Consider the following 16,455-nt stretch of genomic DNA (forward strand, 5'->3'; position numbering starts at 1 on the left):
TGAATCCAGTGGACTCTGTGCTTGTGAGAACACACTGAAGAACTGTTGTTTTGTATCTTAAACATAGAAATTCTTGAGCACCTTCTCAGTCACCCTGATATGACCTGATAATGGGAAACAAAGAGATGAAATGAGAAAGAGACATAACTGAAACAAGGACCATTTTGATTGAGCATCCAGTGACCAGGAAAATGCAGAAAAGTGACGAACAGACAGAATATTCAAATGTGTAGAAAGGAAAGAAAATGTTTGAGAGTAATGAGTTTAAGCTTTATATGCCAGTGACCCGTGGTAATAAATACACTTTTCCTTGTGACTAAAGGGGAGCAAAATAGCCATCCCAAATTATTTTGCTTCGGCATGTAGATTATTTTGAGCTGAAGGCAATCAAGACTCACCAGACTCGGGAAAAACTTCCACCTTTCCCTTAACTACCTAAAAGAATTCACATAAGGACCCCTGGTCCAGAAAAAAAGATATAACCAGATATAACTTTTTAAAGACCTATCTGCATGGCAGGACAAACTTTTACTTACGAAATATCTGTTCTTCTTACATCCTGTGAATTGCCCTCCTCCCTTTGAAAAAATTTGAAAAATTTCTATGTTTAAGATACAAAACAACTGTTCTTCAATGTGTCCTCACAAAGACAGAGTCCACTGGATTCAAATAAGGCATAAAAGCAGAACCCTCTGGAGGTTTCTCATCCTAGGTTGAGGGAAAGAGGCACGTTCTCTTGGTCTTCAGTTATCGAGAATATGAAGAAGGAGGCCATTTTCAGTTTTTGCCCTCCTCCCTTTGAAGCTTCTACCCCATTCTTTAGGTCAGGATAGCATCATATAAGTCTTAACTGCCCCCACTTGCCCTTCAGTCTAATAGTTTGGGGGTTCCCATATGAAATTAAATTTTTCTTCCACTAATTTCTTTTAGGTCAATTTAATTATTAAACGAGCCACAGAATCTAGAAGGGAAGAAGGGAAAATTTTTCCACTTCTGCGTGACCTAGTGCATATACATGTATACATATAAAAATAAAACAACCTTTAACAGAATAACCCTTATTACATACAAAGCACTCTGATAGGTTCTTATTTTCATTCTCTCTTCTCTTTTAATTAAAAAAATGCTGGTGGTGACTCACCCAGCCAATTTCATGACTGGATCATGACCAGGAAGTAGAAGATTTAGGTTAGATTTGATGAGCAGCTACAGCCCATGCAGACATCATTTCTCTGCTTCCCTTCTGCCCTGGCTGCTTTTCCCCTTTAGAAACAGAACTCTTGAATTACTTATCTGTCTGAAGTAGCAGCTGCTTCCGAAGAACTTGGCTGTCCTACATTCTGTGCACAAGTCACTTTTAAGTGGCTTTGGTCTCACAGCAACTATCCCAGTGGTATTTACTAATAGGCTAGACCACAAGCTTTGCCAGCCTTAAGGAAGGAAATTTACAAGGCTTTCCAAGTCATCGTGCACTTTTAATTTTTCATAATTTTAGTAAGTTTTAAGATGTGATAGAAACAATCTGTAAAGGCCATTTAAATGAAAAATTACTTAGTTACATTAGACAGTTAAGCACAATGCAATCTCATTTTTAAACTCATTTTAAGTAAACAAGTAAGTATAACCTGGTAGGACTTATAGAAATGAAGCCTACCTATATCAGCTACTGGGGGAAGACGGACCCAATTTACCTTAGAAGACATTTTTGTGTTGCTTCTAAACTAACCACACTATGAATTAAAGGTTACACGTTGGAATGCCCAGACACTTTAAGAAGTCTATATATTTAAAAGCAAAATTATTTTGGGCGCACCTGTGTGGGTCAGTCAGTTAAGCCTCTGACTCTTGATTTCAATTCAGGTCATGATCTCATGTTCATGAGATCAAGCCCCGCATTGGGTTATGCACTGGGTGTGGAACCTGCTTAAGATTCTCACTCTCCCTTTGCCCCTCCCCCACTGGCAAGCATGGGTCATGCTCTCTCTCTCAAAATAAATAAACAAACAAAACTAAATAAATACAGCAAAATTATTTTTAAAATATCCTCAGATTAAAATGTGAGGCACATCCTTATTGACACACTTTCAAGGCTAACCAAACGCAGTGTTTTGACTAGCCAATGTCTGATTTTCTTCATAAAGAGATCAGAATGGGTTTCATTTCCTTGTTACTTGGGAAGTGTCCATTTCCTATCAACACTTATCTTTAGATAGTAAAGAGCAACAATTATGAAATTCTTCCTTGCCAAGGACTGTGCCACCTAGTGAGGAGAACAGGCCACCAACTTGCCCAATATAAACTCAGAAAGATTCTATGTCTCCCTTTCCCAGCACATGGGGGAAATGCAAAAATTCCTAACGAGATGCTGCACAGTGGGAGAGTGGTTATCTCAGTAGTTAGGAACATTTCGGGAGGAGTTGACAGCAAGAAGTTCAGGGATGTTCAGGGGGCTATTACCATGACAGTGATTAAGTAGGTGGAGTGTCACAAAACTCCCTTCTCTCTGTTCTCAGCTATAAGCAGAACAGCATGGGGAGAAGGTACTGGAAGCATGCAGGTCTTCACTCCTGCACTCTTGCAATAGCGTTGCACAGATAAATAAGAAGGCAGCATAAAGCACTGTGGACTTAAAATTGAGATTTAAGTTAAAGTGCATCTCAGTCATTTAAATTAGGGGATAATTCATACGTGAGATGAAAATGATACATTGGAATTCTTGATTGATATCCCTATTTAACCAAGTCCTATAAAAAGGCATTCACTGATGTATTTAACAAATTTATACCAGGAAATAACTAGTAAATAAGTTTGATTTCACAAATTGAATTATTCTCATGCCTCAATGAGAAGACAGACTGACTTTCTTAAAATTATGCACTATTTTTAACTTATTTTCAAAGCCAAATAAATCAGTAACTCCCCACTGAAAGCAAATGAATCAACATTCCCTCGATCCCCTTAGGAGGTTGTGGCTTTGGGTCAGTAAATATTTTGAGACTAGCATATTTTTCCATGGAATGCTTTGGATTATCTCTGTATTTCAGTAAAGAGCTTAAAAATGGGTACAGAATCTTGTCCAGAGAAATCCTCATTTAAAATTTTTCAGATTCATGGAACTCTTGGAAAGATAAAAAGACCTAATGCTTGCCACTGAACCTTTTACATAGCATTAACAACAAAAAAAAAGGTACAGTTTCTTTAAAAATATGTGATTGAATGGCATATCGCCTACAGCCCATCTAAAAGTCCTCTTTGAATTTGTGAGTGATACCTACCACCAGAAATTAAAGAAAATACAAGCCCAGAATCCTTACACTTTCTTATCAAATAATGGAATTCTAAGAGGATCTATACCTGGAAATACAGTGGGTTTGGTTAAAGTCAAGAGACTTCTCTAAATATGTGAATAAAAATTTTTCAACACTGTAACATATTGGGTAAGTTTAGGCTACTATCTGAGCAGGATTCCCACAATGTGAGAAGAAGGAGGTTTTTAACTTCAGTACTTTCGACTTTAACCACATGGATCTAAAGTGCTATGTCATCCACAAGTGTGCTAGAGTATAAGAAGAGAAGCCTTTCCCAGCAAGGGTATCTAGCCATGACCCTTCCGTTAACCTTCTCTGTCCTTTACCCAGCCCTATCTAGGAGTTCAGGGTTGAGAAATGTGTGGCTAAACATACCCAAAAGATGTTGGAAATTCTGGTTGGTAAAGAGTCCAGTCTGTAATTGGTTTCTGTCTTCTCTACATCAAGTGTGCTAAAAGGCATTTATTTTTCTGTTATAGCTACAGCTGACCAATCAGCAGCTTCATTTGAAATGGAAATGTCTCAGACTGGCTTCAGTGCACATTATTCACAGGTACATTGACCACTTGGTAGAAAATGAAATATCTTTTTTTTTTAAGGTTTCTGCTCCCAAAAGCAAGCCCAGGCATCAGCATTATAAGTGCAACTAGCAGTTCATGGCTTGCCCAGTTATTCAGACTGTGATGATGTTTCTAATCCAAATAGGAAATGGCATTTCACAAGCTTATTAAGAAAACATGTCTCCCACAGTTCACTACATCGTACTAATAATTGTGAATCAAAAATTTTGAGGTCTGCCTTATGTAATTATACATCTGGCTAAATGAAATATTTAATTTAAAACAGTTGCTAATGGTATGAATTGTATCTTTTTCCTAGTCTCAGTGTATTCAAAGATCTTACTAGAATTCCATGTTCAAGACCTAGGATTCCTGGCACCCAGAAATAAACAAAAAGTCAAGATTAGGAAATATATCATTTGTAGCTGATGAAAGAAAATTCATCAGAGTCCCTGCCAAGGAATATTGACATTTCAATGGGCAGTTGTACTGTATAACCGAGGGCAAGTTACTCTACCAGGTTACCATAGTGTTACTGTGAGGATTCTAAGTTAATACATGTAAAGCACTTTGAATACAATCTATCACATTGTTAATGCTGTGTTCTTGCTCTTTTGTTAAATGTCATTTGTTTTCTCTATTTGGATATAAGGACTGGGTCATGCTTGGAGCGGTAGGAGCCTATGATTGGAATGGAACAGTCGTCATGCAGAAGGCTAATCAAATCATAATCCCTCAAAATACAACCTTTAACGTTGAGTCTACCAAAAAGAATGAACCTCTTGCTTCTTATTTAGGTAAAGTGTGGATGTAATTGATAGAAAATTATTGTGGTTTATTTTTAGTTTTGTTTTTATTTTTAGCATTATTTACTTATTTTTATATAGGCTTACTTATAACCATGTGAAGACAGGTAACTTCCAAGAGTTAGACGTTTTATAAGACCCATGAAAGTTCCCAAGCAGCCTTAATTTCTGAGCAGCCTAGGAATAATAGAACATGGAGGTCACACTCTCTCAGAAGGGCTCCCTAGTGCAGGAATGATTTAGGTGGTTATGTGCACTTCTTGAAGTCTCCCTGTGTCTGGTATTCATTAACTTCAAGAAGAGCTTTGCACCTGGTAGACAGGAAATGAAAAAAAGAGAAACCTTGACACAGCTAATATCCTGCAGATCAGACTCCATATTTTCTAAAACATCTTATATCATTAGTTTCCTTCTATGGGTCCTAATTTTGGAAAAGAAAATTTTAATTTCTCTTGTCATATAGCTTCTTCTTTAATAGTTCTATTTACAGCCAGACAAATATTGAACTTAAGCCCATTGATATAATGTTGTCTTATTTTTCAAAGACTTGTCTGGAATGGAGAGGTGTGTGTCTGCTATTACCTTATTCTCCATCTGAACTGAGCTGCCTAGGTGATACCAGGGAAGTGTTCTTTTACTAAATGATCTCAGTAAACAATCAAGGCCTGGGATGTAAAGAACCCTCAGAGTATGGTTTCCCAGCACTTTACTCAGTCAACAAATATGTGAGGGATACCTCTTTTGCCCCAAGTATTGTCTTGGTGCTGGGGGTGCAGTGGTTAAGAAAACAAATACCTTTCAGTGCTCATATTTTACTATGTTAGCATTCTTCTCTGGGATCTTTCTGTCCTGGAGGCAAGTCTTTGTCACTCTATCCAGCTTCTTTCTATTTTATGAGGAAGGTAGGAGGTCTTTACTGGTAGATCCATACATCTCCTTATTCAAAGACACATCTTAAAACTGTAGAAGCAGCGGGACTGAAAAATGAAAGGCCCGAGGGATGTAGATAATTTAAACTACAGTGGTAAGCAGCAGGTAGAAGGTGAGTGCTCAAACCCCTTAACACATGCTGAACTGCATTCATAAAAGTCTACTTTATTTCTCATAAAATTCCTATTGCGTTCTGTCCTGGTCAGAGAGCAGCTAGAGTGTTCCATTGTTCTAAACATCACACATTACAAAAGAAAATGCTAAACTAGGGTGTGCCAATAAAAGATGATCTAGAGGAAACTGATCTAGAAAAATTCCTTTCTCTCTGTCCCCAGTGTCTGCAAAATTTGAAGAAATTGATGGTTAGGAGACAAAATGTACACTGCATACCTTTTAAATATTTGGAGGATTGTGTTGTAACATAAAGAGGATGGGCTTTAAATTCATATGCATTAATAGAGATCTTAAGAGAGCATATGGTTAATATCCAGTTTTTCAAATTAAGGTATTAAGGAATAGAAAAATGATGTCACAGCTAACTATGACAGACCTGAAACTAGAATCTAGTTATCTTGATTCTTATTCCCGTGTTCATTTCAAAATTAACAACATTTGCAAAATTAAAGATAGGGCATGAAGTCCACAAAGATATGTGTGACACCTTTAGTTCACATATTTTAATAATACTGTAGTATTTCTGATATTCCGAGTTATTGTTATGCAGTAAAATTTCTTAAAACTGAATAGTCTTAGCAAGCCTAAATCTCTTATGCCCCCAAAGCTTGGATTCATGGTACTCAAAACAGACTCAGAGAATTCAAGACTTAAAGATAACACTGGAGCAAGACAACACTAAGAGAATCTTCATCCCTGACCACAGTATTTATAACATATGATTCCTTCCTGCCCAAAAAAGTAAATGTGGGGATATGTTGTCTACAATGTACTAAGATGATGTATTTATATTTTAGAAATCATTTCATTAAACTAATCACAAGTTAGCCCATAAGATATTTTGCCAAAATAACATTTAAGATATATAAGATTTCTTTTAAAATAGAAAAGCACCCAGAAAGGGGACAGGGGAGAAAAATAGCTTTGTACCCCAAATATTATTCTATACCTGAAATGATCATTTCAGAATGTCTGCCTGTGTGGATTACGAATTCGGAAGCATTTGAGGGTTCCTAGGTGGCTCAGTCACTTAAGTGTCAGACTCTTGATTTCATCTCAGGTCATGACCTCAGGATTTGTGAGATCAATCCCCAAGTCTGGCTATGTGCTGACATGGCACACGTAGCCTGCTTGGAAATCTCTCACCCTCTCACTCTCTCTGCTCACATACTCTCACCCTCTCACCCTCACCTGCTCACATACTCTCTCTCTCCTCTCAAACTAAATAAACATTTTTTTAAAAGAAAAAAAAAAAAGAAGAGCTTGAATGTGTTAGTCTGACATCTATGTAGATTGCAAGTCATTAGGCAATGGAAAATCTTATGTAGGAAACAAAAAATCCCATACTAATCAATAATGACCAGGAAGAAGTAGGAACAAAAGTTGTTGAACCCCTGGCAGAGAAGGACAAATATCATATGTTTGCACGTATAGGAGGATTAGGAGGAACTTGACGGAGGAACAAGGGGGAGAAGAAGGGCAGAAATAGTGGGGGAAAGGGAGAGAAGCAAACCATGAGAGACTCTTGAATGCTGACAAAAACTGAGGACTGATGGATGTGGGGGGAGGGGGGGATGGGCATGGAGGAGGACACTTGTGGGGATGAGCACTGAGTGTTATGTGGAAACTAATTTGACAATAAACTATTAAAAAAAAAAAAAAGTTGTTGAACCCCTAAGGATATAGTCACTCACCCAGTAACTACTTTAGGCCAGTATGCAGTTAGCAAGTGTTTTTGATGGTGAGAATATGGTCACAGTTCCCTGCCTCTTCCACCCACTTTTAATCATGCCAGACAATTTTTTTTTTTTTTTAAAGTAAAAATGTGAAGCAAACAAGCACATGACATCAAAGCAAGCATACCTGTTTCCCATTACCTCACCAGATCCTGGCATTTTCCCCAGGAAGTGAATTGTGAAAGCTGACAGGATTTATTCTTTATAAATCTATGCAGCAGGCTATGCTATGAATTTTCCTTTCTCTTCAATTTTGTGCCTTTTTTTTTTCAGAAAGCAACAGTAAGCTTAGATGAAAATAATTATTTTCCTTTCATGAAAACTAGACTTTACATGGCCGTCTTTCTTTCTCCCTGTTTACTGTCTTTAGATTCCTGAGCTTCTACCCAGTAACTATCTGACAAGTAGGTACTGTCTCAGGGAAGATTTCATCTAATAGTTTTTGTTCTCAAGTTATCAAAACTAATTAATTGAATAATCACACAACTCCAAGCCTCAAACATAATTTTCAGTTTTTTTAAAGGTTCTTTTATCAGTTTGCATTCATAGCTCTGTAAGCTAAAAAGAAAAATCTAAGTGTCCTAACACTCTTAGGCCAGTCCTTGCTTAATATTTCTTAGTAGAATGGCATAAAATAAAACAGCCTTTGCTTGGCACATTCTTCATTTTTATTTTATTTATGTATAAACATGACCCTAAAGCTTTTATTTTTTAAGCAATATTGTGGTTAGTAACAGAAGAACTATGACACATTAATTGTTTGAAAAAGAACAGTCTATAATTTACTGTGTATAATTTTTTAGAAGCTCAAAGAAAGATGAAGAAATGAGAATGGAAGAAAAATATTCATTAAGGAAAATATGCTTGAGGAATTATGTTCCTTTAGGACTTGTAAGATTGAACATATTTTGGTAAAAAAAAAAACCTCTGTTCCTTCTCAAAAGTTTTCTAATAAAGTGAAACTATTACCATTTAGTAAAACACTTGGCAAGTAAATTATCGACACAATCTTTTTCTTAGTAAGAAATGCTGTTCTGTGGTATTTGGAAGAATAATATACCCTCTGATCCACTGAGGGACAGATTTGATTATTAGAACACTTCTTCCTTCTATAAAGTTGAAATCAGCATGTAAGACACAAGAAATAAATCTAATTCTTCACTCAAAAATTAACAATAATCTGCCTTAAAGACACAGAAAAAGTCATGGGCATGAGAATCCAATTAAAAACAGGAATGTTGAAGCTCACTTTTTAAATTTAAATTTTAGTTATCCAACATAGAGTGTAATTTTAGTTTTAGGCATACAATATAGTGATTCCATACTTCCATACAACACCTGGTGCTCATCACAACATGTGCCCTCCTGAATCCCCATCACCTGTTTAACCCACCCACCCCACTCCTCTTTTTAATCAAACAAATACAATTAAAATCACAACAAAGTAATATTGTTAGATTATGTTTAATACCTATTAGAACATCCAAAAATTTGAATAATGGTAATGATACCCCATGTTTGGGAGAGTTTGATGAAACCAGTCTGTCCTTTGGCTATACATGGAATAAAGTAGTACAAATGTTCTGGAAACAATTTGCCAGACACTGAAAGAATTGAAAGTTTGATCCAGTAATCTATTCCTTGAAATTTATCACCAAAAATATCCAAAAGAAGAAAAAAATATTAAGTGTTCAAGGATGTCTTTGCAGGCTAAGTATAATATAAAAAAATTAAAAACTACCTAAATATTAATACCATTCTATTTTGGAATGGTCCTGTGGTAGAAATGCAATGCTTTTTGCCTTAACTTGGAAAAATAAACTTCAGTTACTTCAAATTACTACTTAAAAATCTACAGCAACAATGCAGAAAAGGCTTACATTTACTATGATTCCCCTATATAAAATTTTTACTTTCTATAGCACAAACACATATGTCCAGATGAAGTACATCGATTTATTACAAAGTAGTGAATTGAGCTCATGAGGAGTGTGTGTGAGCGTGTGTGTGTGTGTGTGTGTGTGTGTGTGTGTTCTTCTTCTGTCATGATTGTTATATCATTTGTGCCCTTGAATAATGAAAACCTGAGGTGGGGGGTGGACAAAGTGGTCACTGTAGATGATCACAGAGCATGCTAAAAGCTTCTACCAAGACAAACTTAACTCCATTAAAAAATAAACATTTTCAAAAAAAAAAGAGAGAGAAGTCTGTATAGAAATACACAAATGATCCTCGCGGCCATTTAAAATGGATCTTAATTTATTCTGTGCAGACCTTTAAGGGGTCAGATAGTATATCTGGCATCTCTCTTTTGTTAGGTTACACAGTGAACTCCGCCACTGTTCCTGGAGATGTGCTCTACATTGCCGGACAGCCACGGTACAATCATACGGGACAGGTTGTCATCTATAGGATGGAAAATGGAGACATCCGGATTCTTCAGACACTCAGTGGAGAGCAGGTAAGCTTGAAAACTATTGTTTTAATCCATTTATACACTATGTAAATTTAAATTACCCATCTATTATCCTAAACTTTAAAAAGAAAAAGTCCTATCATATTCAACATCAACCTTAAACAGGGCCCTGTGCTGGGTTCCTCGTAGGGATGTAAGATATCTGCATCTTTGGCCTCAGGAACATTTTAGTTGCATGGAAGTGGAGATAAGATGTATGGATGATGAGGTAGATACAAATGTATAGGTATATACAAACAGGAAAAAAGTTCTAAAACATTGAGAAGCATGAAAACGTCTGTGCCTCAGACAGTAAATCCAGAAGATGGAAAGATTGTTTCACACTAGGTTTGGTGCCAGAAGTCTTAATATGAATAACATTTGTGCTCATCTGGGGGGAAAGATAGACCGTAGATAGGTAGAAAGAGCAGAAGAGAGAAGAGCAAGTTATAAAGATAATGTGGACCCCAATTGTGTGAGGTTCTGAATGGCAAACTAAAGAATTTGGATTTTCTCCTGGAGGGAAGTTATGACATGTAAAATCAAAAACTTCTCACTAGATGATATTGAATACTGAAAGTGGTTTGAGAAATTATACACACAATAACCAAACATAAATATGTATACATATTTTTAAACTAAAAGAAACCTCTATGCTGTTGGTTATTATCGCATGGCAGTCATTTGGGCTTCACTAAATATCCCAGCTCACTAGTCTTCCCCTGCCATCCTCCTCCGTCACCAGCCACTCCAGAAGACAGGGCAGCATGAGCCTTCCTCTAGGCACACTCACAGCTGCCCAGCACATAACTGCTTGGGCATGAGGAGACAGACATGGCAGGCAGGCAGGTGCAGAGCTACCCTTTCTTTACAGGAGCCAATATCTTTTATAACAACATCATGACCTCCTGCTGAGGGCATACAGTTGTCAGAGTCTCTGCATCCTGGGAAGCCCATCAGGTACTTACAATTCCCCTCAGCCTAAATGCGGCATTCCCAATCAGAGATTATTGTTACCACTCTCAGGATTGCTTAGTAATATAATTGAAATCCTTCCCCCATCAGATGTGTGGGAGAACAGAGTTAGAGTAAACCAAAGTCAGATTCTCATATGTAGATTCTCATATATATGTATAGAGAATAATAAAACCTTATAAAAGGGGTTTTATTAGCTCTTTGCCCGCATTTGTAATCAGAAAATGCATCAACAATAAAAAAAGGCTATTATTGTCACTCAAGGATAAGGTGAGGAGAGCCTAAAATGATGTACCACCAATAAAAATGGAAAAGGAAGGACTAGAGTAGACACAAATGAGGAGGAGCTGACAGTACTATAAAAGTATGACATTGTACATCTGATATTGCTCTATTAATGGTACATAAGACAGGAAGTGAAAATTTTGTGAAAAACTGCTTGTGAAAGTCACAAATGATTTAAATTATGAATGGTTTAAGTTTCAAGCCTGGGAATCTGGGAGAAAGGTGGCACCATAATCAGAATGTCAGCAACTCAAGTGGTTTAGGTATTTTTTTAAATGCTTTTTGGTTTTACATGTTTCCTGTAACAGTGAGCACAAATTCAAATGGCTATGGGTGCCAGAAAGGTAAAGTAAATAAAGCTATTGCACAGTGGACAACAGGAAATGGTGGGAACCATGGCCTAGACAGTTCCTGAGCCATCTAAACATTAGCTCCCACTCAGCTCCAGACAGCTATCCCCATGTGGGAATAAAGGCCCAAGGTTGCCAGATCTTACAGCATTTTATTTATGTTTGTAATTATTCAACTCAAAAAAAAAAACAAAAAGCTTTTAAGCCCTTCATAATCTATGAGAAAAGGACATTTGAAAGTCAATATAGCAGTTCTGGAAATGTCTAGCAATGTCTAGGAATGTAGCACTGGAGTCTTGAGAAGGAAGATAGAATTAAATTTGCAGTTTTTAGTAATGGAGATGTTTGGAAGGATCGGCCATCTAAGATAAGAGAAGGCAAGGGGAATGCAGGTCTTAGCGTAGGAGGCCAAAATCTAGGGCATGGGAGGAAAAAAAGGAGTCAGCGAAGGTGAAAACAAAGGGTGTCCTATGATATAGTAGCAGAATCAAGAGAGCAAAACTAAAATCATGGAAGCTAAGACAGGAAATCTCAGTAAGAGAATTATCAAGAGCATTAAATATTAAACCCAGGTCAATATTTGGGAATATTATTGCATTTAGATAATGAAGTGTAAGCCTACTGCATTTCCCTAAAATACATCCATATCTTTAAAAGATGGTCCCTCTGCAGTCCTTTTATATCTCTCTGTCTTCCACAAGTGCTAAGACAAGACTTAGCCATTTCATTGAATAAACAACATTCTAAATCTACAAGGTGAAATATGCGGCACCAGTATTACAAGACAAATCAGTTCTTCGTATTGTGTTTTATTCCTATTTTCATATTACTGTAAATAAACATATATTGATGCCATCCCAGAATGCCTTTTATTGTTTTTCTCATTTTATTTCCTTACAAAAATCGTGGTGGCATTATTGATCTTTTCTGCTTTTTAGAGAAGAGCCGTTAGGATGAAATCTAGAGGAAGCCATTCCTCTTACTCTCAAGCTGCAGAAACTATGTCTACTGCTCATCCTCAGGGATGGGTCTCAATATTTATTAGCCTCACAAGAGCCAATAAAGAGCTTCCAAATAGAATCCGTTTCTGTATTTTATTCCTATTTCTATATATATCTGAATTTCAAATACTCTTCTAGATTAGTTTAAGTAAAAGAAACGCAGACTTTAGCTCTCTTGAGAATTTCTGATGTTTATCAGACTATTTTGTTTTGTTTTGTACCCTAGATTGGTTCCTACTTTGGCAGCATTTTGACCACAATTGATGTTGATAAGGATTCTAATACTGACCTTCTTCTGGTTGGGGCTCCCATGTACATGGGAACAGAGAAAGAGGAACAAGGAAAAGTGTATGTGTATGCTCTGAATCAGGTACTGATCACTCTGCCTTTGGTAGAAATTCATGAATTTCTTTATTTCTTTCTTTCTTCTTCCTTTCTTTCAATTTCAAATAAATAATGCAGTTCTAATGTTGCACTCACTTTGGAAAAAGGAGCAAAGAATCTCTCAGGGCCCCTTTACCATGACCAACTCCTCCACTTCTAAATGAATGTTTTAGAGTTATAATAAAGTATTTTTAACCATTAGATGTTTTCTGCTTGGAAATGTGAACTATCCTTTTTTAGGAGAATATATAGAATAAATATTAATATAAATATAAATCTCACAAAACTGCTAAATAAACTCACAGGGCAACCATTCATGGCTCTGGCCTGGAGATGTTGGGACATTAGTAGTTAAAACTGTGTTAGCTGTCCGAACAAAGCCGGGAAGCAGAGAGACTGCGGAGCAGTGGATTTTAAGGCAGTGACATCACACAGTTACAGTAAACTACTTTGGTCTTTGGAATACTTCATTGGGCTGGAGTAAGGTTTTGTTTTCCACTCCTAACTTTCGACATCATTTGTTAGCTGAAATAATTCTTAATTTCTTCATCAGAAGAATTTTTGCTTTTTACAGCAAAGTGAGTATTTATCTATTTAACTTTTTAAATTATGAGTCTCTCCATATTAATTATTTTAATTCATAAATTGTAGGGGCGCCTGAGTGGCTCAGTTGGTTAAGCATCCAACTTCAGCTCAGGTCATGATCTCACGGTTCGTGGGTTCGAGCCCCATGTTGGGCTCTGTGCTGACTGCCAGCTCAGAACCTGGAGCCTGTTTCAGATTCCGTATCTCCCTCTCTCTCTGGCCCTTCCCTGCTCTCTCTCTCTCTCAGAAATAAAACATTTAAAAATAAAAATAAATTGTTTATCTTTCTTCCTATCATTTTGTTTGCTTCCCCCCATCAATTTATTTGGTCGTTGCTGTTTTTCCCTCTTTTCCTAGAAAGTGTGTTCCTATCCATCATTACTAGTCCTTTCTGACCTTTACTGAATTTGGGGGGTGAGGAGGAGGGTTGCTCTAGACAGCTTTGGATAAACTTTCCTTTTTGAGTAGAGTAGATTTTTCTCTTTACCCTGTAGAGGAGACTGTATAGAGACTTTTCAAAGAAGCAAATATTGGATGAAGGAAGGATAGAAACTTGAACTGAGGATTTAAAATTTAAGTTATTCAGCTTTAAAAGTATGCTGTGAGTTATATACTCACTTGATTCCACTAAAAGAGAATCCATTAAAATCCTCAATATATCTTCTTCCCCACACTTCTACGATCTGTTCTTTAAAATCTTTAACTTTGCTCTCAGATAAGCACACTTTTTAAGAAATTTTACAAACTTTACCGTTGATGTACAAATGGTTTTTAATAGCTCTGATTTAGTACATTCTTAAAAATTTCACTGTGCTGTTGTAATGATAGAAATTCATAAGTATCTTGTTTATCTTTCTTCCAGACAAGGTTTGAATATCAAATGAGCCTGGAACCCATTAAGCAGACTTGTTGTTCATCTCTGAAGCACAATTCATGCACAAAAGAAAACAGAAATGAGCCATGTGGGGCTCGTTTTGGAACAGCTATTGCTGCTGTGAGAGACCTCAATCTTGATGGATTTGATGACATTGTGATAGGAGCTCCCCTGGAAGATGATCACAAGGGAGCCGTGTACATTTATCATGGGAGTGGCAAGACTATACGGAAGGAGTATGCACAAGTAAGAAGTTCAGCCTACTGTCCCCACCCTTAAACGTTAAGTGGGTTCAATGCTAGGCTTGCTTCCTGTCTTGCTTCATGAGTTATTTAATTTTTATCTTCTGACTCTATTGGAAAACTAGATTTAATTCCTTTTTAAGTTTTCTTTATAGAAGCATTATTGTGTAATTTATCCTCTTACCTATTTTTTTTCCTTTTGTTTTTTGCTGTGGCTCCATGATCTGAGCTTTCAAAATGGTAAAAAACAAAACAAAAGAACACTTTATAATGACAGTAGTTAACATTTACAATGTGTGCGATCCTAAACAGAGGATACTACTTTATTTTTATTTATTTTTTTAAAGTTTATTTATTTTGAGAGAGAGAGAGAGAGAGCAAGCAGGGGAGGGGCAGAGAGTGAGGGAGAGAGAGGGAATCCCAAGCAGGTTCTGTGCTGTCAGCATGGCGCCTGATGGCAGGGCTTAAACTCATGAACCGTGAGATCATGAACCGAGCCAAACTAAGAGTTGGACGCCCAACGAACTAAGCCACCCATGCACCCCAGACGATACCACTTTCTAAATAAAAGAACAATAATGATACAATTTAGCCAATAAAGAAGATGAAACTATTGTTTTTATATTCAGTACCCATGCTATTATAATGAAATTGCATTACATTTATATTTATGAATTAAATTGGTATATTTTCATCAAATGAATTTGGGTTCCTAAAGGTTTGTAATTTCCTCACAATTAACCCTCCTGGAAAAAAATCTGAATAATTAAGCTTAACCTACAGGGGACTTCTGTTGTTATTGTTTTAAATTTATTGTCAGTCAATGGTCCTAATACATAAATATAATTTTTTCCTACATGAGAAAAATATAAATTTACAGAAGAGTTTAAAGGAATTATTCTAATGTAATTGTCTGTTTTTAAGTAACCATAAGTAGTTAGGTATTGAACTACTTTTATAACGTGAAAAGAAAATCGGGTCATCAATTATTTCTTTTTACATTCGATTGTTCTTTTCACATTCGATTGTTCTTTTCATACTGTAGTCAACAGAATTCTCAAAATCCATTCATGTATTGTGAAGTTGTACTTAATTTTTCATAAAGTCATAATGACATTAATGAAACAATAAAGTAAAAGGCATGTTTCAGTAACAACAATCCATCCATTCAGTAAATTATTTGTTTCTTTCAAGAGTCTTCATGGTATTACTTAACTGAAAACATGCAATATTACCCATGGGAATGTGATGAAATTAGGAATTGCAAGAAGGAGTTTCTTTCTTGTGTTCTACCACTTTATTCTTTTGCTATTAATCCTGAAAATCCAGTGAAATGGCATTTGCAGTAAAAAAAAAAAAAAAAAAGAGGATATCTAAATCATTAACAACAGGAAAAACTGTCAGAAATTTATTTTGTAAAATGGTGGTTAACTCTGGATGCAGCTTTAAATAACCACAAGAAAGAATATTAGAGTTGAGTTTGCTTAATTATTGGCAAAACGCCTTCCTAAGGATGGGTGAGGATGTGCTCACTTGTTTCCATGGTAACCAGAGGGGCTGCTTGTGTGAGGGATAATCCAGAATCAAACTGAATGAACTCCAGAACCAATGAGAATGATATCTCCTGATTCATTTGCTGAAAAAATAAGGAACTACTTCCCAGTGAGCCACAAACATTTAAGCATGAAAATGTTTCTATTGGTTTGCCTTGTTTGGCTTTTTAATTTATGGTTTGTAAGTGAAAAACAAGATGATAAGAAGACCCCCAAGTTTAGGGAGGGTCTGTCAGT

At 36.4% G+C, this 16,455-nt stretch overlaps 1 protein-coding gene across 2 annotated transcripts in view; it reads left to right on the forward strand.

The window, feature by feature from the left end:
- ITGA1 (integrin subunit alpha 1) overlaps positions 1 to 16,455 on the forward strand; it is a 156,780-nt gene that overhangs the window by 97,533 nt on the left and 42,792 nt on the right. For both annotated transcript variants that reach the window (XM_077752498.1, XM_077752499.1), the window contains 5 exons: positions 3,788 to 3,861; positions 4,521 to 4,665; positions 9,833 to 9,975; positions 12,807 to 12,950; positions 14,412 to 14,669. In XM_077752498.1, the coding sequence (XP_077608624.1) occupies positions 3,788 to 3,861; positions 4,521 to 4,665; positions 9,833 to 9,975; positions 12,807 to 12,950; positions 14,412 to 14,669 (764 nt within the window). The remainder of the gene's footprint in view (positions 1 to 3,787; positions 3,862 to 4,520; positions 4,666 to 9,832; positions 9,976 to 12,806; positions 12,951 to 14,411; positions 14,670 to 16,455) is intronic.

Source organism: Crocuta crocuta, unplaced genomic scaffold (genome assembly GCF_008692635.1).
Source record: "Crocuta crocuta isolate KB4526 unplaced genomic scaffold, BGI_CrCroc_1.0 scaffold181, whole genome shotgun sequence".
Classification (NCBI taxonomy): domain Eukaryota; kingdom Metazoa; phylum Chordata; class Mammalia; order Carnivora; family Hyaenidae; genus Crocuta; species Crocuta crocuta.